Source organism: Idiotropiscis lumnitzeri, chromosome 13, assembly GCF_059441095.1.
Source record: "Idiotropiscis lumnitzeri isolate Australia: NSW breed Sydney's pygmy pipehorse chromosome 13, RoL_Ilum_1.0, whole genome shotgun sequence".
Classification (NCBI taxonomy): domain Eukaryota; kingdom Metazoa; phylum Chordata; class Actinopteri; order Syngnathiformes; family Syngnathidae; genus Idiotropiscis; species Idiotropiscis lumnitzeri.
In genome coordinates this window covers 15,620,716-15,647,276 of record NC_142403.1, presented here as the reverse complement: position 1 = coordinate 15,647,276, position 26,561 = coordinate 15,620,716, and the positions used below count along the sequence as shown (strand labels likewise).

At 42.2% G+C, this 26,561-nt stretch overlaps 3 protein-coding genes across 10 annotated transcripts in view; 1 reads left to right on the top strand and 2 right to left on the bottom strand.

Annotated features, from left to right (window-relative positions):
• The window catches only part of fryl (furry homolog, like), a 72,948-nt gene extending 56,574 nt beyond the window's left edge, over nucleotides 1–16,374 (top strand). For 4 of the 8 annotated variants that reach the window (XM_088314194.1, XM_088314191.1, XM_088314188.1 and 1 more), the window contains 15 exons: nucleotides 25–225; nucleotides 559–720; nucleotides 809–883; nucleotides 1,265–1,441; nucleotides 2,186–2,386; nucleotides 3,518–3,718; nucleotides 6,564–6,988; nucleotides 9,247–9,454; nucleotides 9,906–10,055; nucleotides 10,138–10,236; nucleotides 10,740–10,808; nucleotides 11,924–11,941; nucleotides 13,217–13,327; nucleotides 14,198–14,391; nucleotides 14,624–16,374. In XM_088314194.1, the coding sequence (XP_088170320.1) occupies nucleotides 25–225; nucleotides 559–720; nucleotides 809–883; nucleotides 1,265–1,441; nucleotides 2,186–2,386; nucleotides 3,518–3,718; nucleotides 6,564–6,988; nucleotides 9,247–9,454; nucleotides 9,906–10,055; nucleotides 10,138–10,236; nucleotides 10,740–10,808; nucleotides 11,924–11,941; nucleotides 13,217–13,327; nucleotides 14,198–14,391; nucleotides 14,624–14,846 (2,514 nt within the window). In that variant the 3' untranslated portion in view covers nucleotides 14,847–16,374. Of the gene's footprint in view, nucleotides 1–24; nucleotides 226–558; nucleotides 721–808; nucleotides 884–1,264; nucleotides 1,442–2,185; nucleotides 2,387–3,517; nucleotides 4,139–6,563; nucleotides 6,989–9,246; nucleotides 9,455–9,905; nucleotides 10,056–10,137; nucleotides 10,237–10,739; nucleotides 10,809–11,923; nucleotides 11,942–13,216; nucleotides 13,328–14,197; nucleotides 14,392–14,623 lie in introns of those variants that run through there. The other 4 variants (XM_088314195.1, XM_088314189.1, XM_088314190.1 and 1 more) reach the window with 3 other exon arrangements.
• Nucleotides 16,375–16,811: 437 nt separating this feature from the next.
• zar1 (zygote arrest 1) lies at nucleotides 16,812–18,585 on the bottom strand. The gene is made up of 4 exons (XM_088313249.1): nucleotides 17,818–18,585; nucleotides 17,290–17,382; nucleotides 17,140–17,214; nucleotides 16,812–17,058 (listed from the first exon to the last, which is right to left on the bottom strand). The coding sequence occupies exons 1-4, from the start codon at nucleotides 18,484–18,486 to the stop codon at nucleotides 16,915–16,917; spliced, it is 981 nt and encodes a 326-aa protein (XP_088169375.1). The 5' UTR covers nucleotides 18,487–18,585; the 3' UTR covers nucleotides 16,812–16,914.
• A 787-nt stretch (nucleotides 18,586–19,372) lies between these two features.
• slc10a4 (solute carrier family 10 member 4) lies at nucleotides 19,373–23,892 on the bottom strand. Its single transcript, XM_088313557.1, has 3 exons — nucleotides 23,371–23,892; nucleotides 21,336–21,546; nucleotides 19,373–20,476 (listed from the first exon to the last, which is right to left on the bottom strand). The coding sequence occupies exons 1-3, from the start codon at nucleotides 23,784–23,786 to the stop codon at nucleotides 19,940–19,942; spliced, it is 1,164 nt and encodes a 387-aa protein (XP_088169683.1). The 5' UTR covers nucleotides 23,787–23,892; the 3' UTR covers nucleotides 19,373–19,939.
• Between the last annotated feature and the right edge of the window lie 2,669 nt (nucleotides 23,893–26,561).

Sequence of the window (26,561 nt, the reverse complement as noted above, 5' to 3'; positions counted from 1 at the left end):
CTCTTCTGTCATTTTTTCTTTCAGAGCCCTCACTGGAAAGAGGCGCAGAACATCCTGAAGCTGGTGGTGTCCCGCTCAGCCAGCCTGGTGGTGCCTGACGACGTGCAACGCTCGTACAGCAGCGAGTCGTGCGGCTCGCCGGAAATCGCTTTTACGCGCATATTCAACAATTCCTCCAAGGAACTGCCCGGGAAGACGCTGGACTTCCATTTTGACATCTCAGAGGTTAAAATCTTTATTTTGTTGTTCAGAGGCGGAAAAAGTGCTGACGCTGTTCTGTTCTGAAATGATGAAAAATCACGTTTCATGTGGCATGATGTTGTTCTGGAGCTAGCTTGCGTTTGTTCATGCTATCAAGACATGTCATTCTTTTCACACTTTTAACGATATACTCACAAACCCTTCCTCTGTTATTCACTTAAAAAAAAAATCCCTGTTTAATATAAAAGTAATGCTTTGCCACTGTCTTGTAGATTTATAGGCAGATCTTTTCAGGGGAGGTGTCATTTTCTCTCAGAGATACAAGCAAGCCTCACTAATAATCATGTGACTCTCTAGACGCCCATCATTGGACATAAATACGGCGATCAGCGCGCGGTGGCCGGTCGCAACGGGAAACCGCTGATTAACGCAGTCACCAGGAGTACGTCCTCCACGTCCTCCGGATCCAATTCCAACGGCCTGGTGCCGGTTAGCTGGAAGAGACCGCAACTTTCTCAGGTAAACAATGAAAAAAAAAAACTGAACATTTTCGCACATGGAGTAGCTGCATTTTAAATGTTTCCTGTTTTTTTTTCTTTCTTTGCAGAGAAGAACCAGAGAGAGACTTATGAATGTTCTGTGTCTGTGTGGTCCGGAGTCTGGAATCCCCAAAAATCCATCTGTAAGACTCCTCTGCGGCATATTTGTGATTCGGTATTCGCGAATTGGCATATTCACAGAAAAATAATGGTTTGTTTTTTACCCCCCAAGTACTTCAAATAATGCTGGTAAAAATTCATTCAGCGTTTTCCACAAATAACGGGGTTATGCGTGGGTCCACTGTGCTCGCTTTTGTTGCCAGGGTTTTAGACATTAATAGCTGTGTGTTGAATTATTTTGAGGGGACGGTATATTTAGTTGAACAACCTGTAGACCGACTACTTTACATTGTAGCAACTTTGTGTTGTGTCACGAAACGTCAGAACATATTTTTACAAATGTGAGGTGTGAACTCAATTTTTGTGATACAACCGTGTCTTTGTTCTGTCGCCCACCAACGCAGGTGGTCTTCTCATCCAGCGAGGATCTGGACTCGGCCGACCAGCAGACCAGCCTGATCCCGACTGTGGAGGAGGTGGTACGAGAGGAAGAGGCGCAGGCAGAAGAGCTGGGCAGCGAGCAGCAGTTTGGCGTCTTTAAGGACTTTGACTTCTTAGATATCGAGCTAGAGGACGCAGAGGTGAGAAAATACACACAAAATTAATCCTATGACTATTTTCACCCCCTGCATACTGGGAATTCCCTGACATCTTTTTCTGGGAATGTGACTCATCCAATTTCCCTCCATGTTGACTCAGTCCAATTAATCTTGTTATGCCAAACGAAGAGATTATCCGTGTTTGTACTTACCATGTATCTTAGTTGTCCAGAGTGTTTTATAACACCTGTGTTCCTTCTCTTCTTTTGCCACAAGGAGTTGCAGGTAAGTCTGTGAGCAGCTCAAGCAGGGTACACGTGTACTTCATTTTAATATCTCAATCGATTTTCGGAATCTGGGGGCGTTCACAAATGCTCTTGCCGTGCTGGTGTACTCAAGATGACCAGTTTAGCTCGCCTGCTTGTAAGTCTGTCTGTCGTGAGGCAAATCTGGACGGTAAAATCACTCTTAACAAACCACACATCATAGTAGAATCTCTAAGGAAAACATTTTAGAGATCGATAATCAGACGTTTGCTGACATTGATCGGAAATCTTAGTATAAAACATTTTCAAAATCGGACCTGATTTTTGGTATGTGTGTACTCTGCTTGAGATGTCTTGTGCACTCCGTCTGGTGTCCCTGTGTCTTGTGCTATTTTTGTTTTGATAGACAGTCATAGCTATGCTTCATTTTACCTTGATTTTGTTTAAGTGGCATGCATTTGTATAGCCAGCTTCCTATTTTCCACTCGGCCTGACCGCTGTGCCCTCGGCCGTCCCGCAGGGGGAGAGCGTGGACAACTTCAACTGGGGCGTCCGGCGGCGCTCCCTGGAGAGCATGGACAAGGGGGACACGCCTTCTCTGCAGGAGTGCCAGTACGCCGGCAGCACGCCCAGCCTCAACCTCACCAACCACGAGGACACGGACGAGTCGTCCGAGGAGGAGGTACTGAGCGCTAGCCAGATTCTCAGCCGCTCTGGCCGCGTAAGTCGCACTTTAATCGGGTCCATAAAATCAAGCCTCCCCAACCCCTCCCCTCCCCAATCTGCCATGCTCCTCACACCCGCGTATGTGCTTGAGAGTGTGTGTTGAGCTGGAGCTGTGTGGACGCGAGGGGCTTGCTGCTTGCTTCTTGGCTGGTGGTCCCCCTTCTATGAACCTCTGCTGCGGTGGTTGTAGCTCGCCCCCCTTTAAGCTCTCTGTTGCACCCCCTTTCTGGTTGGTAAGTACGGCGTAGTCGCTCATGGAGCGCTTAAAAATATAATGAGAAAATACGAGGGCAGTGGTCACTACAGGGGACAGCTAGCCATAAGTTGTGCTTTCTCCTTTTGGAAAGAATCTTTAATAGAAATACCGATGTAGGTTATCCTAATTCATTCATAATAAATAATAATAAATTTCTGTTCTTATTAAGGTAGTTTGTCTTATTTATTATTTTATTTCCCTAACACTACTTATTTTGTTAAACATTTAAATTAAGAAATTTTAATTTTTGAATTGCATTATTTGTAGTGAGTTTATCATCAATTACATAACATAATATTTAGATGGTTTTTACCTAAGTAATCATGTTTCTGTTAATAAAAATGTCAATTTGTTATTTTAAAATTTAACAATTTATTTTTAAATAATTTCCCTTTTTTTCTCAAAATTGGATACATTTGTAAATGTCTATGTAAAATATGTCTAAAATTAATTTTAATAAAATCATTTCAGATTTTTTTAATTGTATTATTTTAAATTTCATTAACTAATGAAACAATGATCAAGTACAATCAATTGTTCTGTGTATAGAAAATAGTTCAAATTATTTCTTTGAATAATAAAATAATTATCATTGAATATTGGGGGGTAGCATCTGTGTCATTGATAAAGCAGCAAATATTTAATGAGGTGATTAATGAAAAAAATGAATCCTCAAATAGTTTTATTAAAGTGAATAAATGCAACTGCAAAATTAAAAAAAAAAGATTTTCTCAGAAGAGCGAAAACTTCCTTCCATTTCTCCTTCCTGTGGTTGAAAAGGCCTCTTGTCCCGCTACTTTTGTGCATATAACCCCGTGTTCAGGCTGTAGCAGCTAACCTTCCCTCAAAACGTCTTTCCCTCCTCCCCAGCTCAACAGCGACTCGGCCACGGACGACACGGCGTCCAACCATGTGGATTCCCTGCAGCAGTCCCAGGAGTCGTCGGGCGGCGGCCCAGTCGAAGAGGCCTCGGCCCTGGCACCCCTCCGCCGTCTGGCCCTCTTCCCACGGCCGGATAGCCCCGCCTTGGAGATGGCCCGCTCAGACAGCACCAGCAGCCAGCTGCCTGAGGTGCGATCAGTGGGGAGCAATGACAAATTGTGGTGCTCTTGGGGTGCCTTCTAGCTTGTCGCTTTTTGCCTTCAACGCTTCACTTTGAACTCTTCTCATTCATGGCGGCCCTGGTTGGGGGTGGTGCTTGGCTCCGCATTTATTTCAGCTTTTGCTGCTTTTTTTTTTCTTCTTTCTGCTGCTTCCGTGGGTGGTGAATTGCATGCTCTTTTTACTGTTTTCTTTCCCCCCTTTGGGTGATAATGAGTGTGGTGGGGCTTTCGCATTTGATTTGGGGGAGAGATGCAAGAAAAACTCACCTCAGGTCAGCTGTAACTGCTCACCTCCAATAACCACAAAAAAAAGAGAGAGAAAGAAAGAAATCCTCCCATTTAAACACTTGTGAACCGGACGCCGCCGTAACTGCCACGGAACGCATGTGTGAGTATGACACGTGGGCTTGAGTCCACTCACTTGCTAACTAAACACACCGACTGGCATTCACAGCTACCCCACTTAAATTTGTCACATGCACTAACCATGGCGACTTCGTGTGAATGTATACTGTGTTGTTTCTGACCCTTCTTGTATTTTCTTGACCATGTTTACAGGGCGAAATGCAAATCGGATTACTTATTTGTGTTAAAGAAATCAACCACTTGAGATAGGTTTTTAGAATATACAAATGGGCCATGTCTTTTGTAGATGAGTTAAAAAAATTAAATACAAAGGACAAATTAATGCAAGTTATTATATTTTAATTATATTTGATTCTTTTTTGGTCAAAATTCTCTAAGGGCCAACCATTACAATACACTTGATACTATAGTAAATAATAAATAAAATAATTAATTAAATAATTTCTTATATAAAATAATATTATTTAATTATTATTATTTAATATTGTATTTTTTTTATTACCCTTCTCGGCATGTTTGTAAATATTTTGACAGTCTGTGATTAAGATGTTTGTGGTTAGTTTACTGATTAAGCTTTTTAATAGACTTTAGTGCTTGACATTAGTATAAAACACCCATTCTTTTGGATTTGTAAAACAACCTAAAAAAAAAAAAAAGACTTTTTCTATATTCTTAGTATCGCTCGTTTTACCGCCTTTCCTCAGCCAGCAGAGGGCGCAACCACTTCTTAAATGGCTCTGATTCTTCTCAACGCTCATCTCCTCTTCCTAAAATCAATATTGTGTCATTCATTTCCTCAATTGAAGTGCTGTAAGTCACGAAACTCCTCTTTTCGCTCTGTTGTCCAAATAATGATAAGTGATATCTGGTTGAAAACAAACTCCAAACCAACTAAACATTTCAAGTGTTGAATCTAGAATGAAAACATATTTACAAAAAAGAAAAAAATGATTCAAGCCAGTAAATAATGAGCATTTAAATTTTTTCCGAGTTTCCGAGTGGTCAAAATTAGCCCCGATGTGAACTGTGTGTTATCGACATTAGGAATCTCCTTTCTTGTACGTGAATGGGTGTGAATGAATGACGAGAGCGGGTGTTCCCGGATGGAATCATAACTTGTTTTTTTTCTTCTTCTTCCCCCAATCGAGCCAATGCTTTCAATGTCACCCCAAGGACATCACAGCCGCAGCTCTTAGCGTAATGAGCCCCCGGATAAAAACCATCAATACTCTTGCAGGACGGCCACTTTCTAAAAGCTTTCTGTAATATAGCGGCCCGTCTCTCCGCCGTGATGTACTGGCCTTCTGCCACACTGGCCTGGCTGAATGCATTAGACGTTTAATGGGACGAAACAAAAAAAAAACAAGCGCTTTCATTTGATTATTTGAATTTATTTGCAGTCGTTATGAAATTTGTTTGCAAGTCACAGCGATGGAATGTAAATTTGTTGTTACTTTATCAGCATCTTAAGTCAAGGGGGAGCACGATGTTCTTCTGGTGAGCATGTTTGCCTCACAGGTCTAAGGTTGAGATTCCAATCTGGACTCCGGTTTTCCTGTGTGGCGCTTGCATGTTCTCACTGTGCTTGCGTGTGTTTTCGACAGGTACTCCAACCACTTTCCAAATTATTGTTTTTCTTCAGAGGGGCATTATGATGAAAAACATATGCTACGTAAATAGATAGACTTCTTCTTATGTTATTACATATCGCTATACACAACTGAAGTGGCTTGTTGTATATTTTGTTTGCAAGAATTAGATTTAAAATCAGAAAGCATTGGGAACTTGTATCATGTAAATATTGAAGTACATTTGATCCTCGCGATATTGCGGTTCACTTTTTGCGGTCTCACTGTGCATCGCAGTTTTTTAAAAGAATTTCTAACTTGATATAAAATTGAATTATTGTATCTGGAGATTTTTCTGTGATGATTTTTCTACAATGATCTTTACTGCAAAATCACACAGCAAGAAGGGCGTTTGCTATTAGCCAGTTATATATTTTTTCAAGAATAAATTTTGAGTCGTTTTGCGAAAAGACTTTTTTTTTTTTTTTTTTTTTTTTTTTTTGGCTGGCAACCTTCCCTCTCCTAGGTCGCTGGGATGGGCTGCAGCGCACTCTGTACCGTTATGAAGTACTGAAAATATCACTCAAACGACGCCTCATTCATCTCTTCTTTCTGCCCGGTCGTTTCCTCGCGTGCTTATTGGCACCAGGGTGCAATTTCTAATGGAGTTTTCCGTGATAGATTAATATTGCCTCATATTGATTGATCCCGTCTCGTTTCCTTGCGTTTCCCGCGGGAGAAGTTAGCATACGAGGAAGTAAAAATGGTTACTTTAACGTCCCCGTTGGATCATAGAGATGATGAAGTTTCTTAAGTAAGGACTTTAGTGAAGGTCCGAAGTCTGCACTCCCCGTGATGTACGATGCGCTGACGTTGCAGGATGGCGTCGGCGTAACGACGGCGGCCGATGAGCTGAGCAGCAGCGTCAGCGAGGACACGGGCTTCGGCAGCGCCCCCCCTCTGCCCCCCGATCGGCCGGACCTGTGCGATCTCCCGGACCCGCAGGATCCCCCGGACCCCCGGGAGACCCCGGAGCCTCAGGAGGACCTGGACCCGGCCCCCCCTCCACCGCCGGCCATAGACACTCCGCCGGGGTCCCTCTGTGACGAAGAATCCCAAACGGTCCTGCCTCAGTACCAACCGGCCGAAGCAGAGACCAAGCCGGACCTTGATCCTGACTTGGACCCGGACCCAGACCCGGACAGCACTTGTGGCTCCGTGTGGGAGGAGGATGTAACGCAGGCCCTGAAGGAGCTGGACGAGCGCTGCGAGGAGGAGGAGGCTGACTGCTCTGGCATGTCCAGGTGAGTGGTTTGGAATTTGGGCTTTGGACCTCACATGGTTTTACGCTGAGTGTGACATGTGGAAAAATATTAGTGTAGTACAGCGTCGTCCAAACTTGGTTCTTCCAAAGGGAGAAAAATCGAAGGATGTAAACGCCACTTTAACGGTCTTCATCTCTCCTATTTAATTTAGCCAAATACTCAGAATCGGCATCTGCCTCATAAAATATAAATGTTAAGGCTCTAGTTAGGACTTAAGAGTTTAGTAACAGAATAAATACTTTGGTGCACCATTTTTGTTGAGTGGTTCCCCTGAGAGTTTGCTCATTTCAAATACAGAAAACACTTTTTCATGTCATTGGCTCGAGTTAAGTTTCCGTTGCTTTTACCATCATTGTTTTGGCCCGGCCTCTGCTTTGAACAGTTTGACGTGACAGTTAATCTTTCCTCTGGCCTGACTCCCACTCATGTGGGCCTGAATGACGAAGGCCTCCTCCTCAAGGTGGGCCAATTCCGACTGGAGGACGCTCGCCTCTTTGGGAATTTTTGCAGGCTGGGGAACAACAGGAAATAGCAGGGCGGGAACTCGATGTGGCCCATCCGTATCATGAAGCATCTGTCAATAAACCTTGTATGACTGACGCTCGGGTTGCTGTTGAGGAGGTGGGGCGGGGGGCACTCTGAGTGATTGTGCACTGACAGTTGAGCATGGCGCCATCTGTGAGGATTTATGCCCGACTGTTCGAATTCCCCCCCACCCCCCACCGCCATCATCATCACCCCCTCGCTGCTGTGAGGCCGCGGGTTTCACCCTGTGAATATGCGGAGGCTGTCTGCACTGCGCTAGTGCTACGAGAGAGAAACAGAGAGAGAGAGTGAGCGAGTGAGAGATGAGGACGGAGACGGTGTCGGCGGCGGTGCTCGGCAGTGCTGGTTTCAGATACTTGTATTCCGTCTGCTTCTTCAGGCTCTTTGGTCCCACGGGCCTGTGAGTACTGTATACAGTATATATGTATTTATATACATACATATGAGTGTGTGTGTGTGTGTGTGTGTGTGTGTGTGTCAGTGAGAGAGAGAGAAACGGAGTGAGAAAGGGAGAGCAGTGCGAGATGCTAAGTGGCTAATAGCTCATGTTGTTGTGCTCGAGCACTGCAGCAAATTAATCATGAAGTGGGCCAGCGTTTGTTTATGTCAGGTTTTGGTTACATTTAAGCAGACATTTTAGCTAAGGCACACATTTGACATCTCTGTCAACAGCACTCCAAAAAAGTGGCACAAAAATACAGTACAATGGTCCCTTGAGTTGGGTGTTTACTTGGCTCGTAACTTGATTTACTCGTACAGTGGTGATACGAGAGCATGTTTTTATAGATACAAGCTGTCGAAAAATGTTTTTAATCCCCACTCAGCTAATTTGACAAGCTGCGGTTTGGCAGATAGTGAGCAATGTGTCAAAATATTTTTCAATCCGTTTATTTCCACTCCCCGTCTTAGGCCGTCTGAAGCAAAACAAAGGAAATTACAAAAAACAACCTCCCATGTTTGCCGTCTGCTGGTTTAATGCGAACACAACACGAAATGCCAAAGACAGGCTAACAAGTAGCATCTGTGTCTTTAATAAAGCGGCAAATATTTAAACAAACGGTGTAGCAAAGCATGTAAATGGATAATATAGCAATATTCCCAGGCATCTCACTGGCGTTGGCCAGAATTTTGGTACCTCCAAAAATCATTGTTTTCCAAAAAAAATGAAATTTATTGTTCATTCAACCATTAAGATTGCACCGTCAAAGATTATTAACACCATTATTAATACGTTTGATGTGTCAATCTGTTTATAAAAAATATATATATTCTTTATTTTGTGTTTTATTGAAGAAGAAAAAAAGCACTGTATATTATAAAATCACAAATAATAAATCATGAAAGAGAATGTGAAGAAACTATTAAAATTCTCATTTTACCTGTTGTAGTCTTTGGTGTGCCCATTTAAGGGGTGTGGCCTAATGAATGAGTTCACAGCTGGAGTCGGTTTAGCCAGTTGGTCTGCGTGTGAGCGTGAGTAGTGGCCTACAGCAGCTCCATGCCAGCGCTCTCATTTTGCATTTGTGTTTGAGTGTTCTGTTCAATGAACAGTAAAAAGTCTTTTGCCGACTGTGGCTCGCCTTACCCACGTGAAAGGGCATGACAGTACTTTTGATTAATCTCTTTTTTTTTAAGATTCATTAATAAATTTTGTTTTCAATACCACTTAATTCTTGTTTGGGTCATTGCAGCCAAGATGAAGGTGACGCAGACGGCTTTCCCGAGACTCAGGCCTCACCGCCCCCTTCGCCCTTCCTGTCGGCCATCCTGGCGGCGTTTCAGCCCGCCGCCTACGACGACGAGGAGGACGCCTGGCGCTGCCACGTCAACCAGATGTTGTCAGACGTCGATGGATCGTCCGCCGTCTACACTTTCCACGTCTTCTCGCAGCTCTTTCAGGTACAGCATTTGAAAAAAGGTTGAATGATTTTTAAGACTATATTTTTTTTTCTTCCATGATGCAATTGTGATTTAATATGCAATTATTTTTTATGATCCTCTTCCCTCTGAAATGTTTCATGAAAAACGAGGACAAAGTATATTAAAATATTGAAAGAAAATGCGTGCGTGCCGAACTTTGTCTGCAGCATCCACATTGTGAAAGAAAAAAAAAACAATAACGCCAACTTGAAGATTGACCGAAGTGACAGTTTTTTTTTTTCTGAATTGAAGCCTTTACACTTTGAAAATGACATTCTACTATATTGCAATTTTGATTTGAAATTGATTACTCGTTTAGCCCGAATTAAAACACCTTTTCATGTATTCCTTGGTGCCCGTTCTTCCTTCTCACTAGCAAGAAATGTGAGCTGATCCTTTTTTCAAAATATGTCCTCCTCTTCCTTTCCAGAGCATTCAAAGGAAATTCGGCGCCATCACGCACGCGTCCGTCCACTTCCTCGGCGAGAAGCTCCAGCGAATGGGCAATCAGTTCCTCAGCTCCCTGGAGGTCATGACGTCGCACTCGCGGTGCCCCACCGTGCTGCTGGACGCCGAGACGGTGAGGCCGTCGCCGCCTTTTCTGCATTTGAACCCCCTCGCCGTGCTAAGGTCTGGTGTTCACGTGCCTCTCTCTTTCCTAGCTGGTCTCGTGCGGCTTGCTGGAGACGCTCAAGTTTAGCGTGCTGGAGCTGCAGGAGCATCTGGACACGTACAACGCCAAGAGGGAGGCGGCGGAGCTCGTAAGTGCTGTCCTCTTTAGTGGGGGGGGGGGTACTTAGTGCTGCTGTTGTGGATACACGTCTGGTGTATTTTGCTACCCATTCCAAATTTTCCAAAAATCTCTGTCCATATTCACGTAGCGATGTGCCTTGACTTGCCTCGCAAGTGCGTCAGCGCGCACATGACATCAGGAGCTAAAAATAACCCTGCGGCTCTCCTAAATCAGTTAGAACGGGCCCGGCTGCAGGATTTAGTGAGGGGGATGCGCTCGCGAGATGAGATTGCAAGGGTGGCATGCCTGGTCGCTAATTGAATGAGAAAACCACGCTCCCTCCCGCAGGGTCAAATATTACGCAGCCGCTCCCCACCCAGTTGTCTTGAACAGGCTGCTTTGTTTTATTACGCCAAGTTCAATGCTCTGATCGAATCTCCTTGCTGAGCAGCCGTTGTGACGTATGCAGGACATCAAAGTGCGTCGTCATCAGCGTCCATCTTAAACATATTTTTCATCTTCTGTTTCTAGTGGCTGGAGAACTGCCGGAAAACCTTCGGGGATAAACAGATCTGCCAGCGGCTCAACACCCAAGCACAGGTAGGCTGAGCCGCCTTCTGCAGTTGAGTAAAGAAACATCCAACACCAAAAGGCCTAAAACAATTGAAAGTTCAGACTATAAAGCGCAAGCCTTCTCATCCATTATTAGATTCTCTTAAAATCTGGCAATAATTTACTATTCACAAATTTTTCGAGAGGCTTCATGTTTAAATACTAACTTTCTTAATCACGCACGTTTTTTTTGTGCCTTCTTTCACTTGTCTGGTCATTTTTGCTAAACTTTAATCTTTTTTTTTTTATCCAATTGTTTTTTTTTTTTGTTTTTTTTTTACCTCTATCTTGTTTTATTTATTTTTTGCCAATTTTCATTCCATTGTCATAATTGCGTCAAGTTTTTGCTGTATTTTGTTATCTGTTGGGATTTTCAAATTTTCTGCTAGATTTGTCAGTTTAGTAAGTTATTTAAATAAAATTTCAGTTGTCCGATTTGTATTAGTTTTTACGATTCTTTCATCATATTTTTGCAGTGTAAATGGATGGATCATTTTTGTCCATTTTATTGTCAGCATATTTTTTAACAGTGATTTAAACTATGCATCTTTTTGTTTTTGAATAGATAGTTTAAAAAATATATTTTTCGTCAGTTTTTTTTTGGCGGCGTCTTGTTTGTTAGTTTGCTGCTTTTTTTTTCAGTTTTTATATAATTTTGTTGATTTTTATTTTTTTAAGTTAACCATTTAACGACTTTTTTCAAGCGCACACACTCAAGCTGGAAAACGTGGTGAAAAAGTGGTTTGTTGTGCCTCTAACCGTATTTTCATTTCTTTATGTTACGCTTTTCCGGTTTGCCCTCCATCAAGGTGCTGTTTAATTTGGCAACTAGTTAACAGTTTTCCAAAAGACAACCGCAGTCTTCTTGCTTTGTGATGTTCGTGTAGTAAATGTTCATTTGAGGTACTACATCACAACATAACTGACATTATCATGGACCAAACAAGTCCGCTAATGTCATGCTAACATCCAGTGGGGAAAACGCAACGTTTCCTTCTTGTCAAGCACACTTTTTTTTTCTTCCCAACCCTGAAATGGCGTGTGAATTCCAACTAATTCTTTGCTCTTTCTCTCCTTCTCCTTGTCACCTTCTTCTTGCTTAGCACATGGAGAGTCTGGCAGTAAGTGGTTCTCCTGTTTTAATAGACAACACCACCCATCCTCATCACACCAACTTGTACCACTGCCCTGATTGGCCACGTAACATGGAACGCTCTCATCCAATCATATTTGTATCCTCGAATAGCAAAAAAAATAATAATTTGTGTTGCAGGACGTGATGCTCAAATGAAGGGGCTTAGAGGGGTTTTGTTTTAATTTTGCATGTTTGTTGTTCCATCCCCTTTACAAATGAGTTGTATAAGAGATGAATACATATGGTCCTCAGTTTGGGATAGTGTTTTGTTCCAGTTGAGGTTTCTTTTCCAATTTGTCTCCTAATTTAAAAAAATAAATAAAATTTAGACTTAGTAATATTTTTTTCCAATTTATGTCTGCTTTTGTCCAAGTAGTTTCTCATCTGTATCTTTTTTGTCTGATTTAGTTTACTTAGCCTTTGTTTTGTCAACCTTGTATTACTTTTTTGCGGTTTGGGCCTGATTTTGTCCCCTTTATTAATTAATTAATTTTTTTATACACTTTCTTGATTATCGAGTTCATCACATTTGTATCAGTCTTTGACTCGATTTTTTTTTTTCCTAATAATTTTTCCAGTTTGTATCAGTAATCTGAATTTTGTTTAGATTTTGTTACGTTTCTTTATGATTTTTATGTTTTTCATAGTTTGTGTTTTATTTCTGTCCAAGTTTTTTTATACTTAATTTTTTGGGACATTTTTTTTGTATTTGCCTTCATTTTTTGCCATACTTTTTGCCAGATTCTTGTAAGCTTAATTTGTTTTTTGGTAATAGTTAAATTATTATTCGTCATCTGAATTGTATTGGGTTTTTTGTCTCTTTTTTTCTATCTAAGTCTGGATCTGCTAGCCTATGCTAATGCGTTAGAAAAGTCATAATTAGAGTAAATCTTTGAAAAATACTTGGTGGTTAAGTGAGAATACTTTTTTGTTCCACATTTATTATCCGCATGTATTCTTAAACTGCTGCACAAAGCAGTTCATTGTGTACCACTTGCAACTTGGTACTCTCACAAACTGAGGACCCCCCTTTAATTAGTGACATCATTGATTCATTCATACCGACAGCCACTCCTTGATGAATCATTTTTTTAATTGACTAATTCCGCTAGCAATAGACTCTCAACGGCCGACATCTGGATGGCCTGCCTCTCCGGGCCTCGTTAACCATTTCAGCCCACCCAGCCGTCTCCTCATGTTTTTTTTTTTTTTTACATCATCCTCACCTCCGCCTTTTGCGGTTTTTTTTGTGTGTGCTTAGGAGCTCGAGTTGTGTCGCCGGCTGTACAAGCTGCACTTTCAGCTGCTGCTGCTCTTCCAGGCCTACTGCAAGCTTATTAGTAGAGTGGACACCATCAAGAGGGAGGCCGAGGTGAGCCACAACCATGGAAAGAATGTTGTATTTATCAAAAAAAAATAGCATCCCCAAAAGAAGAAAAAATACTGATGTTGCACTCTTCTTTCAAAAAAATAATAATACATTAAATTAAAAAAATATATATATATTGATTTTATACTTTGCACAAAAGAAGAGAAAGTATTTACACACGTAAAATTGTAAAATAATGATGGAAAAAAAAGTCTGAATGTTGCACTTCCCTACTAAAGACTTTTTGGGTCTCTGAATGCTTACAACAATAAAGATCTGAGTTACAGCAGTTTCTTTCGTATTTGTTTAACCTAAAATAAATGTTATTTTTTCTTATTTGAACATCATCTTTGTCTCATGTAGTAACGTGTTTAGGTTTAAAAAAATAGGAGTTTTATCGGACGATTAAATCAGCCGGCTGATTGATTGTTCTGACCTGAAAAGTACTTTTCTGTCGTGCATTTTTCTCCCTTAATGGAACCATTATGAACTGAAGCATGACCTTAAAAACCAAGATAAAAATCAAAATATTTTTTTATACTTTTTTATTATTATTTTTTTTTATCTTTGGTGCATACTATTTCACCCCTTGTACAAACCGTGCAGGGCGGTTGCTGACTGAAGCACGACTGTGCTGCTTCTTTATCCAGCCTGCATCTTAATGCACCTTTAAGTGGATTACACTACTGAATGAAATTGAATGATTTCTTATGGGGATTGATGGGGTCAGCTGCCGTTAGCGTTCAAATTCAATCAACATGTTTATTTTGCTGCCTCTTCCTCGCTGCTACCCCCACCCATGCTCCATTTTTCTATGCGACACATGCACTCACGCCATTCCCATCTATCTGTCTTCCATCTCCCGTCACCTAGGTGACCAACATGTCAGATGAGCTCAGCGCCCTGGAGAGCTGCCTGAAAGCGGCCGAGAGTGGAAATGACAGCCAAGAGGACGTGTGCATGCCGGACGCCGCCCACGCTGACACGGAGACGGCCATCCAGTCGTTGGTCGAGACGCTGAGAGCCCGAGACTTCTGCTCGGCCCTCACGCAAGTCAAAGTCTTCAGGTAGATTTCCATCACTTGGATGAAAATTAAACGGATTCAATTTGTACCAAGCACATTTGTATGTTTTTAATACTATTGTGACAGCGAAAAATAAAAATACTTCCTCTTCTATGACACTCCGGCTTCCTGTTGTGCTCTCTGCTGCCGGGCATGTTGTGGCGCAACCTGGTACTACACTGAAGGTACCCATTGCTAAAATCCGACTTGCCTGAATCCTGTGTCCCTGCGCCAGGTCTATGTGGCCCAACGACATCTTCGGCAGCGAGGGCGAGGACGCCGTGACGACGCTGCTGCACATCTACTTCCGCCACCAGACGCTGGGCCAGACGGGCTGCCTCGCCGTGGTGGGCCCTAGCCGGGACCTCTCGCAGGCCAGCGGACGCCTCATGGAGCTCAACCTGCAAATCCGAGAGGCACTGAGTCGGGCGCAGGCTCCCGGCGGAGGGACGCCGTGAAGCAGAGGCGGCAGGGGACTCGGCGTACAAAAGGGCTACAAAAGGATGTGTGGGATTAAGAGACGACTTCTTCATTCGGGATGGACGCTTCGAGCCAAGGCATTCCTTGAGAAAAGTTTGAGATATTAGGCTTTGGGGGTGGATATTCGGAATAAACCTAAAATGTGCTTTAACTCGGATTGGACCGATACATTTGCAAGGATGTCGACTTGCGTGCCTTTCTGTGGGTCCTCTACTAACCGCTGTTGCAACTTTGTGACACGATGAGCTCAGAGGCCACTTCCCTTTGAGAATATTTTGCCTAAAGCCTCACAGTGAAGAGGATTCAGGCTTCAGCGTGACCACTGAGTCTGGACTATCACAGTGTCATTAACAGCGATACTAGAAGAGTCATAGAAAGCAAAATCCTTGGAAACTTTCATGGATTCAACACTGATTTATGTTAGGCGGGAAAAAAGCTGAACAAAAAGCATTGAAACATTGACGGGTAAATGTTCTAGAGCATTTTAGGTTCATCACGAAATGTCACCCCAAAGCCCAAAATTCCTACCTGTTTTTTTGAGTAGTATATCTTCCCCACACACAAAAAAAAATGATGCAAGATTCCGTTTGCAATAATACACACGCACACACACACACGTCAGCGTGCCTGGCAAAGCAGTGGGATGATAGTTTGTTTTTATTTGTGCTTTTTTTTTTTCTACCCTGCACGCCAACTGATGACACATAAGCAAAAGAAAAAAAAAGCATGCTTGAAAGAGATGAAAAAGCAGAATATTTTTTGGGGAGAAATGTATTTTTTATGATTCAGAGCCGAAACTCCTCGGTTGTAAATGTTGGGATATTTAACGCGCGAGCGCCTGTGGGAAATCCTCAGGGAAGTAAGTTGTAAAAAGAGAAACATATATAGAGTTATAAATATATATCTGCCCCCTTTCAAGGCGTCTTTAATGGCTATTAATTGCCCGTTTAACCAAATAAGCAGCTGCCTTTAGAGGCTGTGTGATGAATAGATAGACACTCGCACACAGCTCGTAACTTACTCTGTATATAATTTAGAAAGTCTAAAAAGCAGTCTTCGCCCTCCTTCCTTGTACTTTAATGCACTGCAGAGGACGCCATGCTCATGTGATGAGTCATTCATAACCCAACCTCATGGTTTTCTTTTTGTTTTTAATTCCACGGTGGGATGAGCTGCCTTTTTTTGTGACGTCACGGCCCAGAGAAGAGGGAAAGAAGGTGAGGGCTCTACTGTAGCATCCGTATCCCACCACACGCCTTCGTTCCCCTCTTCCTCCTCGGAATCCAAAGATAAGGAAGGGAGACTGTTTCCCGTTTGTCCGCCAAGCAAGCAGAACTCTTCTCCTCCTGATGGTCACTGCTTGTCTGGTACATTTTGAATGCTGTTTATTATTTAAAGATTCTTTCTTGACCTGGGAGAGCTTTGATTTTAGAGGTGCATTGTTTTTTTTTGTTCACTCACATACCAGCCTTCTCTCTGGATGAATAAAGATCTAATCATACAGTCTGGAATGGTTTGATTTGTCATGACTGATAATTGTCCTTTTTAAAAAAGTAATTTATACCGTTTTCAGGTTCACCAGTAGCGAAAATCAAAGCAAATTGAAATTGTTTCCATAAATCTAAATTAGGCTAATTTCTTTTCACAAATTACTATTGGTCTGTCCCCACTCGGGCTTTTTTTTTTTCTCTGACAAATTATCCTTCCAAATGCTGTGGGCCCAGATTCAAACCAACAACCTCTGAGTTACATCATGTCTGCATTCATTTATTAAAAAAAAAAAAAAATAGATCCATCAGCCAGTACTTTTGATTGTGAAGGTAACAGATGCTGATATATGATTGGATAAAAAATATATATAAAGGAGGCAGTGTTGCCAAGAGAAACTATAGTAGGCTTTAAAGAAGTAAATTAACAGAATACAAAAGAGACACTTCCAAGAATTGCAAGGTAGACATTTTAATAGTTGTGAACGTGCATGGCGACGCCATCGCTGCAACGAAACATGAACCAAAGTACTGAAACAGAATCCGATTGCTGTTGTGGTCAGATGATGTACTTGAAGCTGAAGGTGCTGTCGCATGACAGACGCTTGCCTTTGCAGCGGCCGCACAAGTCTTGCCTGTGCGGACGCTTTGGATCAACGTGGCGTTGAGTTAGGGCGCAGCAGCAGCGGGCTTTGTTGCAAGTCTGGACAAGAGATGGATGGCAGTTTAGTCACGATTGACAAGGCAGCTGCTTTTTTTTTTTTTTTAAACACAAGTAGCTCACGTGACATGTGATGTCCTCCACACGATATGGGTTAAACTCCTTTTGGCATTTCCTGCAGTATTGTTTGAAGTACACCTGCAATGCAGCAGCAGTGGATGATCAGGAGCATTTACCAACATTTACAACTTAAAACTCTCGCCAAGTCCTCACCTTGTTGGTGCCCTGAACGCACCACACGTAGGCACTTTCCCATCTCAAATTGCACTCTCTGCAGTGATAATAGCCATACTTCTGCTCCAAAAACTGAAGGGAAAACAAGGAAGATTTCATATCATTGTTCTGTAAACTACAGGCTTTTAAGACCTAGTACTACTTAAAAATTATCAGTAGTGTACAACTGCAATCAAATAATGTAAAGTCCACAAAATTGAAAAAGGTTAAATTCTTTTAAAAACTGTCCAACTTTCAAACGCATCTGTGGCTTTTTCCAAAAGACTAGTTTTAAAAAATCTGTTGGGTTATTAAAGTATTTTAAAACTCGTTGGAAGCCATTTTTATTCTTTAAGCACTTTGTCACAGCTGCTGTGAAATGTGCTTTACAAATAGTTTTATCATAGAAATTCCGGTTAGAATTAAATATAAATACGCCGCTTTAAAAAGTTAAATTTCAGTCAACAAAATGGCTTTATTAAAAAAAACAAACATCTAATTTACAAACTAATCTTGCCTATAATTTACCTGGAAGCGAACTCTGGCTTTCCCCTTCGACCCCTCGTCTAAGGCGGCCCCGGTGTCCTCGTTCTTCGGCAGCTCTTCTGACTTGAGCGCCTCGGCACGCTTCTCCTCCTCCTTCTTCTCTTCCCCCTCCTCTTCTTCTTCCTCCTCCTCGACGTCCCCAGCAGTAGCCTCGACCTCGTCACCCCGCTTGGCCGCGGCAGTCTCCCCGGGCTGTGACTCCTTGTCCTCCGGCACGAAGCAGGTGATGTTTCGGTAGGCGACAGGGGAGTAGAGCGCCAGCGTCCGTGGGTACCGCACCACAGTCTTGGGGCTTCCACTTTCCCCTGACGTCACGGAGCTCTCGGAGGCCTTCTTGCGCCGGAAGTCTCGCTTGGTGGTAATAAGTGTTCGGGGCCCGAGGGAGCACTGCACCGTGGCGTCCCGCTTGGGGTTAACCTGCACGGCCACGTCCTTGGTGTTTGCTTTGCGGAGCCTCGGCGTGAGTCGAGGATTGATCTGAGACAGGATGGACTTGAGCTGGGCCCGCTGTTGATTGTTGAAGGCCTCCGAGGCATCGCCATAGTGGGACAGGTAACTTTTGTACTTCCATGGAGCCTCCCTAGGCCGGTATCGGCCCGAGTAAGGGTTGTAAGATGGATAGAAATAGCGGTCGTCACCGTATGTTGCCATTTTGGTATGTTTTTTTTTCCTTTATTTTTTTTTATTCTTTAACCAACTTGGGTGAGAGGGTGATGTCATTTAAATCGCACGTGTGAATGTCAATTAGGACTGATTCAATTCAGCCGTGTTCCCGCCAGAAGGAACGGGGGGCGTGTCCAGCATTCAAACCGTTGAAAACTTTATTGATTTTGTCAGCTCTATGTGCATATGTGGTGTACATAATGCTCAATATTAGTTTTAGTATTTGTTCCCTTTTTTTAATGTAGGGAGTATTTGTTGAGTGCAAGAAAAAAAGAAGCACGTAAGTCACTACATAGCCTATTCTGTAATAATTTAAACTACAATTCCCAACAATTGTTCGCCCATTCCTTCTTCTGTACAGTCGAACAGAAATGCCAGACTAAATACATTTAAAATGAACCCCAAAAGCTAGTGTATGATTATTAATTGACAAAAATGAAGGTAATTTTCGCTACTATTGTAGTTCGTGTTAGTGAGTTTTATAAACATATGTAGTTTCAGTTAGTTTCCGTGCCACCAAAAAATGTACGTTTTTATTTTATTTTAGTAGTTTTTCAACATTTTATTTACTTATTTTATTGTTTGTTTTCATTAACTATCATAACATTCTGTTACCCTACTAGCATAGCGTAGCCAAAGGCACGCAGCTAAAAACTAGAGTATCTTATCTACCTAAAAACTATATAAAATCAATTTTTACATTTACTGGTTTTCCAGTTTAAAAAGTTATAAAAGATAGTGCTTTATTTGCATGAATAATAAAACAAAAGGAAAACATTATTTTTTGCTGCTCTTATTTTTGTTTTTTTCTTTTTTAGATCAGTGGTTAATTTCTTGAGCCAAGAAAAGAGATTTTACATCTGTACATTTTTAATTTCCTCCATACATTTCTTTTCATATACACAATTGTACATCATGTTAACACACACACAAAATGGCTGATTGTTACATTCACAGATAGATGTGTTTCACGCGTGATGTTTTTTCTTTTTGAACTAATTGACATTTAGAATCCGTGTATCATTCGTTCTTTCCACTTCCAATTGGCAATCGGAAAAAATCAAAAACATCAGAAAGTGGCTGTTTATTTTGTCATTTCGGGAAAAAATAAATAAAAAGGCCAGATTTTTCGTACATAGTGATTTGAGAACAAGATAAAAAAAAATACAAAATAGAAAAATGGGCCATACGTGACTGAATTTAATTATAATACAATCTTTTTATAATTCCCTACTGCAAACAACAAAAATCTGCGAGTAATTGACGCCCACCCAGTCGGTTTCAAAATTCCAGTTGATGTCACAAGATGGCGGGAAAAGCACTACATTTCACGACCGATTGCCAATTGAAAAGGGAAAAACACGGATTATTGAGGCCTTCCATGCATCTGCCCATCTTGTATTGTTTTGTTTCTCACTATGTCACACCAACTTTGTGTTTGTCACACAGGCGTAGGGTCCGGCGGGCAAGGGTCCAACATGATGGTGTTCGGGTCGCTCACCGTCACCGCACCGTACGACGCGTCAAATTCGACGTCCTCGTCCTGGAAGCGCTGGTATGTGATGTCCGTGTCCTCGCCGCCCCGCCGGGCCGGCGACTCTTCCTTGCCCAGCACCCGCTTGCGGTACGTCCGGTACGCCAGGATGAAGACGCCCGCCTCGGCCGCCTGGAAGAGCGCGTAGAGCAGCGGGAACATGTACATGCCGCCCATCAGCTGTGGCGGGAAGGCCAGCTTGAGGATGGCGGTGCACAGCTGCACGTTCTGGCAGCCCGTCTCCAGCGAGACGGCGCGGCGGCTGTTGGGCGGCAGGTGGAACAACACAGCCAGGCCGTAGCCCGCCGCGTAGCCGCACATGGGCATCAGCAGGGCCACGGCGTACACGGACGGCGGGATGGCCGAAAGCAGCTCGGGGCCCAGCATGGCCGCCGTCAGGATGAAAAGCAGAACCAGGGTGATGAGCAGAGACCACAGCGACGCCTGAGGAGACACCGGCGAACCCTCAGGTATGATCATGTATTCATTAAGTCATAATAATTTTAAACCTGATATTTTTAGCTTTTTGTAGAAAAAAATATTTTCTCCCAAGCCACTACTAGAGGAGATGACACGATGCTCATACAGCTTCTCTATTTTATTCTGTGTTTTATCGACATGAAGATGTCGATCGCTGACATTTCCGCGTACTGAGAATAACGTAGCGGGAGTGACGCACTTTACTTACAACTGTGTTGTTATTCCTCATTGGAAAAATAAATAATAATTGGGGCACAGGTCAATGAAGTCATTTTATCAAATGCCAAAATTCAGTCAGGAGTAGGCATAGGCCAATATTAAATTCTGACGGGATGATAACCGTGAGGGACATATCTGGCGGTATCATGGTATTAAAATGACATCTCTAAAAGTCATTTTTTGAAATATTTGGGTGGATTATAACTGACCCCCCCCCCCCCCATGTACATTATTTAGTACAGAAGGAACATTTATCACAGTAAGTTTAAATAAATAGATAAATTCGAACCTTCTGTTTTAATTTAAAAAAACATCACTGGCGAGTTATTTTCAGAAAAGACCCATAGGGTTCTCATGTTGTCCTTGGGGCTAACTAGTACCGGCAGGCACTGTTTTATTTTATTTTTTTTTTTATTTGGACAATGAACACTAATCAGAGAAAAACGGTGGCTATTCTGGTTAAGATAAAAAAAAAATGTTGGTTTCTGAAACATTCTGAATAACCTGACATCTAAACCGCAACACAAGGTCATGCATGATGCAAGTAAATGGTCTTTCGCTTGTATAGCTGAGTTCGCATTCACTTGATTTTGGAAGCGTTTACCTTCAAGACGGTATCGGCCACACGCGTGTAGCGGTAGCGCAGCATGACGCCGAGGCCGATGGGGATGAGCGTGCTGCATAGCGTCAGGATAATGGCGCCGAAGGGCATGAGGTTGACCACGGGCGTGTTGATCCACGCGCGGCTGTAGATCCACAGGCACAGCGGCATCAGCACCAGCGCCAGAAGCGTTGACGAGATGGTCATGATGATGCTGTTGGTGGCGAGACCCGATGGTCAGCTTGATTGCATCAAACACTTTTGCTTTTGACACATGCTAGTTTGCACCTTTGAAATACAGTCGAGCCCCCTCCATTTACAGGGCGGGGGGGGGGGGGTAGTTCGTACCGAGCTGGCCTGCAAATTTTGCAGATTTTTATTTTATTTTAATTTTTCTTCTTTTACCTCAAAATATAAGAATTATCTAATTAATAATGATAAATCATTGTCTTTCTGCAAAGTATGCAAACTCTTCTTGAAAGATGATAACATTTTAGATTGAAAATTGTAAGTTTGGTTTTGTCCAAAAATATCAGAATTTCTTTCCTCAAATCTCAGTCTGAATCTGAACCATCTCTATTGGTCACAAATGTTAAACACGCAAGAAATTTGTCCCGGGTAGTTGGAGTATGACAGCAGAAAAGCCACTACAGTCAACTCCAGGCTTGCGGTCTACTATTTCTATTTCAATCTATTATTCTGCTCTTTATTTTGGGGGTGTAGTTCCACTTTTGGCCACTTGGCGGTATTGCACTATTGTGTGTGTGTGCGTGTGTGACTGTAACTATAAAAAACAGGAGGTATCATCACATCATTTTTCCTGCAGAGATTTGAAAGAGATCATTGAATATCGCAATCCTCTACCATCCTGCTTTTTATGCCAACAGAAAGCAACAGTTTTTCGTTTATTTTCTGGGCATTATTATAGTTGTATATTGTGAGATGGTAAGTTTGTTAGTTTATAGAAAAGAAAAAAAACAGGATTTGTCAACAGGACAACGCACAACAAGTTTGCTTAGTCTGCTTACTTCCACATAGTTGACAAAACTCGCCTAATCCATCCCCGGTTCCTCGCCATATTGATGAGCGTCAATTCCGCCTATTTGCTCTCCGCAAAAGCGTCCGCTGCTCACTTAATCACATTATCGTCCTCTTGGAGAGCTTCACTGGCTTCTTTTCACTCTTTTGAGATTAACTTTTATTTAAAGCCATCCATTTTTTTTTCATTTAGTATAAATATTCAGATATTTCTGTCATCCTAATATTAAATTTTAAACCTTTGTCATAGTATTTTGCTATCTTTGTCGTCTCTGCATGTGATTTTGGTCTTATTGTGGTATTTTTGTATGACGAATATATTTTTGTCATTTTCATTTTTTTTTAACTCCATTCAATGAAACGTATCAACACTCATAACTAAGGATGACAGAGTACGGATATTTCGTATCGGTGCTAGGGCAGATACTATCCTCATTTCAAAGTATCGAGTACTCAAAGGGCACCCATGATACTAAGGGCATTCCGAAAGTCTTCCTTGCTTGGGGTTGTCGCGGCACTGCGGCTGTTTGACACAATCATCAAATGCATCAGAAAGACAGAAATGACATTGTGTTCAGTGAAATATGAGCACTGCTGGTATCGGTATTTGATATCTGCGAGTACTCATATAAATATTCGTACTGGTATCAGTCTGAAAAAAGTGTTTTTTAACGTCACTACTTGGAGAATAAAATGATCCATACTAATTATGGATGGATATTATTTTACTTTTTTATAATATGTAATGGCATTCTGTATAATATGATGCTGGAATTTGTATTTTTATTCATATTTTGGAAGTCATTACAAATTTTAATGGTAGATTTTAAGGTTTTTTTCACGTGAATATTTTTCGTCACCTTAATTTATGTGCCATTCATTGGCTGGCGACCAATCCAGGGTGTATCAGAAAATGGATGGAGACTTCGTTGTACTTTTTGCGTCAAAGTATCTCCTATTTAACCAAGCAAAGAAGAAAGAAAAGTTGTTGTGGGAGCACCTGAGGTTCATCTCTCCGTGCACGAGCAGCGACATGATGTTGGACAAGTTCCCCCCGGGGCAGCATCCGCACAGCAGCACGGCCATGGCGGCCACGTCGTTCAGGGAGAAGGCGAGCGCCAACAGGAAGGCCACCAGGGGCATGATGACGAACTGGCACACGACGGCCAGCAGCACCCCGACCGGCCGCCGGATGTGCTCGCCCAGCTGGCTCACGTCCACCGTGCAGCCCAAACCCAGCATGGTGAAGCACAGCACCAGACCCACGAACACGTTGATGCCGTGGCTCAGCGGCGAGTCCCAGAAGGCGGGCACCAGGCGGAGGACGTCGGAGGCGTCGGCGGCGGGGGGCTCGGACGGCGGCGAGCCCACCGTCAGCTCCGAGCCTGCCGGCGGCGGTGCGCTGGAGTTGGCCATGGCGCGGCGCCCTGCAAGCTCCTTGTCGTTACGCACGGCTCGCGCGCTCGCTGGCGAGAGGACGCGACGGTGCCATGGTGGGCGTCCCCGCGGCGCGACAGCCGAAGAGGAAGGACCGACCCTTGGCGTCTGGGAACCCCCTTTTATAGCGCCCAGCCCATGCAGCCCAGCCCGCATGGATGCGCGCGTGCGTGCGTGCGCACCGGAGGGACGCAACCATCAGCCAAGTTACGTCTTGCTATCAAATTATGCACAAAAGCAAACGATGAATGACAAGAGGATTCAAAGACGTTTGGCAGAGCTGCTCAAGTAGCGAAATGTACTTTTTGGATCAGAATCTGATTAGGATTCAACTTGCTTTAATGCGAAACTGCTATTTTGAGGAGGCTGATTAATAATTAGCGGGAACATATTTTCATAAATAACCACACTTAAAAATAAGGAATACTAATACAATATTTCGTTTTCATCTATAATATTGTATTTGTGACTTAAAAAAATGTTTCGGGTGAATGCGTGTTCTGTTATCCTAAATCAGTATTTTTTTAAGTTGTTCTCTGTAATTGCTGTCATCTAAATATTAGTTTTTCATCATGGTTTATTTATTTTTTTTGAGGAACATACTCTAATGTATACCAATATATAAATATATTTTTAAAAAATATGTATTTGTGGATGTAATTCTGTCTACTTTGCTTAAAACAAAGTATTTATTAATAGGCTACTAGTTATGTTCTTTAAATTATTTTCACATATCTTAAATGTAGATTTTAATATCCCATGGTAATAATTAATGAATAATAATGTCCTGCATTTTAGATTAATATTTACATCCTTGACGTTATGAATAAATATTGCTGAAATTATTTGGCTAACCCCAAAATTTTAATCAAAACAGAATGTTTTCTTATTCAGATTCTTCAAAGTCGGCACCTTTTTACCCCGATAACAGCTTCGCTCATCTTAGTATTTTCTCAGTCAATCCTTATGATGTGGATGATGCCTCATGACCTGGAATGACTTTCACTTCACAGCTGTACATCATCAAGAGTCAAAACCTTGAATTTTGTGTTTGAGATCATGTGAATTTAAAGGTGCATGGTTCCAAACTTCTGACTGGTACTGTCCATAAACACACACACACACACACACACGCACACACCCCCACGCGCGCACACACACACAATATATAATGCTAACTAGGAGACAAAAAGTGCCACTGTGCACGGGAAAGAGAAGCCGTGAAACAAAAGTGTGGATCCTTTACATAAAGTGCACCATGCTGGAAAAAACAAGTGGCGTCTCGCTTTTGTTGGCTTCTTCTTCTTTTTTGCTTCATATAATAAGCATGTGCGCATTTTTCTGCACCGGTGCACATCATCATGAGCATTTTTCAACGGAACAGGACGGTTCATACACATCATGGTCCGGAATATGTGACGTACTTGAGTGCTTATAGTCTTAAATTCAGATTTTAAAAACATCAAAGTTAATTTAGGGAAGACAAATTAGTCTTCAAGGAACATTACAAACATATTTCTTAAAGATCAGACCTTTTCACAAATATAAAAGACAATATTGAGAAAATTTGCTGTCTTCAGCTAAACTTCTGGACATATACTCATAAAAATCTGTTTTTTTTTGTTTTTTTTTTAAAAGAACTCTGTGACACGTAAGATAATTTAGCGTCCAAAGAATCTTTTGCAAAGCTGCGCTGAAGCTTCCTCAAAGACTAAATTTTTCCCTAAATTGTCTTTAATTGTTTGTGCAATAGTTTCACTGAAAACAATTCTTTTGATTTTTGCAAATAACATTTCAAGGATTAATTGAAAACCCAATTAGCTTTGATGTTTGCGAAAAACGTTCTTCGAAAACCAAATTGTCTTTGATGTTTGGCGGGAAAGAAAATGCATGTTTCATCAAAGACTGAATCGTCTTTGATGTTTACAGAAACCTGAGTGCGTTCTAGTGGTGAAATCTCAGCGTCTCATCAGAGTTGGAGTGTATCTGACACGTATGCTTGTTTGTGTGTCCGCAGACGCCGGCTTGCGCTATCGGCCGCTGACATCGCGCACAGGAAATAAAAGCAGCGACGTCTCGCCAAGAGAGGACGGGAACAGGAGGAAGAGGGTGACTCAGCCTCTTGAAACAAAGCCATTAAACGAATGGGCAACTCCAGGTATGGAACGTTTGCTCACGTGTCACCGATGGAAAGTCGTTTGAGCGTTTATTAACGGACGATCACGGCTCAGCTTCAGAAAACAAGTGAGCCGTGATTCGGGGTTACCTCAGCCTTGAGCACGGGTTGGCAAACTTTTTGATTGGCGAGCCACAATGGGTTCTAAAGTTTGACAGAGGGGCCGGACCAGGAGGAGATGGATGGAGTGTTTTGGTAACCTCACCTCATCGGAGAAAAAAAATCCATTTAATTTTAAATGAAAGTGAAGAAAAGCATAACAACAAAATATGTCGTTGAAACACCACAGTATTTAAAAAATAAAACATTAACAAGGTTCATTTATTTAATTTTTTTCAAGTTTGGCGGGCCGGATTAAAACGTCTAACGGGCCTTATGTGGCCCCCGAGCCGTAGCTTGCCCACACCTGCAACACATTATTGTGCGGAAAAAATTTTGACGTCCCCTTTAATAATATCGAATAAACGTTTAAACGGCTTGCCATACTCGCCTTCCACATTTAGGCGGCCGCAGACCACCTTTACACAATGTAATTACTTTCTCTTCTTTGATGATGTCACATATACGAGGGCGAACGA